The following is a 3,427-nucleotide window of genomic DNA, read 5'->3' on the forward strand; positions in this document are numbered from 1 at the left end:
AGAAGTTGATGACTCAAGCATTGGACAAGTTGTCGGGGCTGGATGCATGGCGAACATCCGCGGAGGAGGCCACCGACAGGATCCTGACCCAGTCCGAGCGACTCGTGGCACGGCTTCACCGCCTCGAGACAGCGCCAAATCCTCCGCCACCACCGCCGCCAAGACCTGCCACCATGCCTCCGCCACTCCGTCGCGGTGGACAAACCCCTTCAATTTGAACATTGCTCCACCACCAGTGACGCGCCCAGCTGCGTCCTCTGGGGAGTGGCCCAGCGGGCACCGCGTCGAAACCAACCACCGGGACAATGGCCGTGGGATCCTTGGCTCCCATCCGCCGCTCCTGGTCACGGATACGTACACTTCGAATCCTTGGCTCCCATCCAACAAAAACTCTATCTACCTCGTCTTCTATTCTCGTTTTCTATCCAGGGGGAGGCGCTGGATATTTTTGCCTAGCCTGAGCGCTAGCCATTTCTTTTTGAATTTTGAAGAAGCTGTTAGATTTCATCCCTTTTTCGCTAGCTATTTCATTTTACATAATAACTATATCAGAATTTTAGCTATTTATAGATACAAGAGCTCTTGGAGATGTTCTAAAATGCTACAACTTTTCTCTTTCGTCAAAATAAGGTGACTAATTCGGTTGACAAAGACAGATTGGAACCACAAAATCAGACGACAAAGACAACCCAAACATATCAATGTAAGGTTTGAACGTTATTCGGTTGGAATTGGGATCTGAACCCACTAATTCGCAGCGGCGGTGGCGGGGGGACGATACTTATTGATATACTGTACCGCCAAATCCACCTTGGTTACCGGCACCGCCTCCTTTGCCTCTACGCTCCCTCCAAACCGCTCCGCCCACGCAGCCAAGAGCGGAGTCCTGCTCGCGTTAATGATCTCCAGGCCGTCGACCCGGCGCACCGCCTCGAACCAGAACAAGAAGGCGCCGAGCACGATGTCGACGTAGCCAATGGAGTCGCCGCCGAAGAAGGCGCTGCCGCCGGAGCACTTGGCAAAGGCCGCCTCCATGTGCTCGATCGCGGCAAGCGTCTCCTTCACCTTCTCCGCCCTGTCCTCCTCCGCCTGGGCCGTCACCATGCCGTACCACGCCGCGAACAGCTGCGAGCATGTATACGATTAATTGTAGAGAAGAGAGAAGTTAATAATGCGCGTGCGTGTGGACATGAAGCATGTTTGTATTGTACCTTGTCGCCGGCGTAGGCTGCCCAGAAGCGAGCGGTGGCGCGTTCGTAGGGGTCGGTTGGGAGGATCGACCGGCCAGCGAATAGCTCGTCGACGTACTGCAGGATGACGAGCGACTCGCAGATGGGCTTGCCGTTGTGGATGAGCACGGGCACCTTCTTGTGCACCGGGTTGGACTTGAGAAGGAGCTCACTCTTGTTGGATAGGTCCTCGTCGACGTACTCGTAACTCACTCCTTTCATGTTCAGCGCCATGCGCACGCTGATCACGAACGGGCTCAGCGGCAGACCGAGGAGCTTAAGATCCTCCTTGCCCGCCATTGTTTTCTTCCTTGCTCTGAGTCTGTGCGATACTGTATGGGCGTCTAATCGTCCATATATATAGCAGGGCAGTAGTAGGTCACTCATGACGCATCTAGTTGGTCAGCTGAAAAGGGCAGAGGAGCATATTGATCAAAGAAATAAAAAACATGGCGCACTACTTCTCAAAAACAAATCCAAATAAAGGTTAGTGCCTTAGTGGCGTGGTAACTGCCGCTGCTACTTTTCTTAGGACGGAACAAAGGCGTGGCTGCTATCTGCTTGACTGATGACGACCATGCTGGCGGCACAGATCAATGCACGAATCACCTGAACCTAAAACGACGGACCCCCAACGTTCACATCAAGACGGCCAGTCGGAACATATACAGCATTCCAATCTCTTCTCTACAACTAATAAAACCAAGACGGCGACGGTGCGTCGCTCGCCCTTCGCGACCCCCCTACTCAAGTGTGCATCTGAATGCTCTGTCTTTTTGTTTTCTTTGATCTGATTTCTGAGAGTGATGCTAATCAATGTCTTGTTGATGCATTAACAGGTCCTTCGGGGGGAGGTGAAGTCGTGAAGATGGGAGCCGAACCGTTTCTGCCCATCATGACGGGGCAGATGGCGAGCCCGCAGTCGAGTCGCGAGAGACTCGGAAGCGGAAGGCTCCATCGACGAGTGGTGACGACAAGTATATACTGTTGCTTCAAATATCTGAGATCTTTCTTTGATTTCTGGTGATGTGGTGTTCCTTAGATCTCCCTCCCCAGCTGAAAAACGGACGCGCAGTTCGGCTGTCGGACAACTGCATCCGCTTAATCAAGGTCTGGCGGGAGTGCTTTGACAGGCTCTGACTGTCACGACCCAAACTTGCTAATCATGCTTAAAATTTAAACAAAATCATCATGAGCATCATTAATGCATATTGGAGCATCATGTACATGTGTGGTTTGATTTAAACTCAAATGTGTGTACGTTTGAATATGTGCGTGTGAAGGATGTTCAAATTCTGCTATGCAACTTGGCCTCCAAAGTTTTATTTAAATACTATATTTCAAATGTCGATTTAAAAATATTTTTTCAGGATTTTATGAATTTTGAATCGAGCTGAAAATTTTGAAATTTTAAAAACAGTCATTTTGTTCTTTTTTCTGCGACCAAATTAAAAAATATTTTTGAGTTATTCTTGTTGGAAAATATTCTTGGTGATTTTAGATTCCTTCAGAAAAATTTTCGTGAATTTTTTAGCCCGGGAGCACCTCCGTTTTGAATTTCAAACTTCGACCGTTTTTTTTTTTCACCGGGCCCACACGTCAGTCGCCTCTTTCCCCCTTCTTCCGCGTGCCACGCCCGCTGGTTGGGCACCAGGGGCGGCGGCGTCCCCTCGGCTGCGCCGGTTGGCCAGTGTGGCCATGGCCGCCAGGGCGCAGCGCCCCCTCGCCTCCCTCTCCTCCTCTTTAAAGCGACGGCCCCCTTCCTCCTCAAACCCTAGCCCCAAAACCTCTTTCCCATCCACCATTGTTGCCACCAAGGAGCTCCATTGCCGGCTTCAATTCATCGTCTCCAGTGAGCCCCTTCTCGTTTCCTCGCATGGGGAGCATCCCCTTGATGTCCTCGACCGATTCCGCTCCTAATCCGGCCGATTCCCCCTCCTTGCAGGCTTCCCGGCGAGCTGCTCCGCCCGCCGCCGTCGGTCCTCGCTGCGCCGCCACCTCCGCTGTCGTCCCTTGCCGTTTGCTGCTGGGGTGAGTCTCATGAACCTCGGGAACGCGACGTGCGCGCGCTACCTACCCCGTTCCGGCCTTCCCCGGCCTCGTTCCCCGCCGGCCGCCGCGCTGTGCCGCAATGGCCGCGCTCGCCGTGGGCGCGCTGCGCGCGTTCTGGGCGCGGGTCAAGGCCTGCGTGGCTGCCT

At 53.0% G+C, this 3,427-nt stretch overlaps 1 protein-coding gene across 1 annotated transcript; it reads right to left on the bottom strand.

Moving 5' to 3' along the window:
- Positions 1 to 587: 587 nt before the first annotated feature.
- Positions 588 to 1,557, bottom strand: LOC120640662 (probable glutathione S-transferase GSTU6). Its single transcript, XM_039916566.1, has 2 exons — positions 1,212 to 1,557; positions 588 to 1,125 (listed from the first exon to the last, which is right to left on the bottom strand). The coding sequence occupies exons 1-2, from the start codon at positions 1,527 to 1,529 to the stop codon at positions 748 to 750; spliced, it is 696 nt and encodes a 231-aa protein (XP_039772500.1). The 5' UTR covers positions 1,530 to 1,557; the 3' UTR covers positions 588 to 747.
- Between the last annotated feature and the right edge of the window lie 1,870 nt (positions 1,558 to 3,427).

Source organism: Panicum virgatum, chromosome 7K (assembly GCF_016808335.1).
Source record: "Panicum virgatum strain AP13 chromosome 7K, P.virgatum_v5, whole genome shotgun sequence".
Classification (NCBI taxonomy): domain Eukaryota; kingdom Viridiplantae; phylum Streptophyta; class Magnoliopsida; order Poales; family Poaceae; genus Panicum; species Panicum virgatum.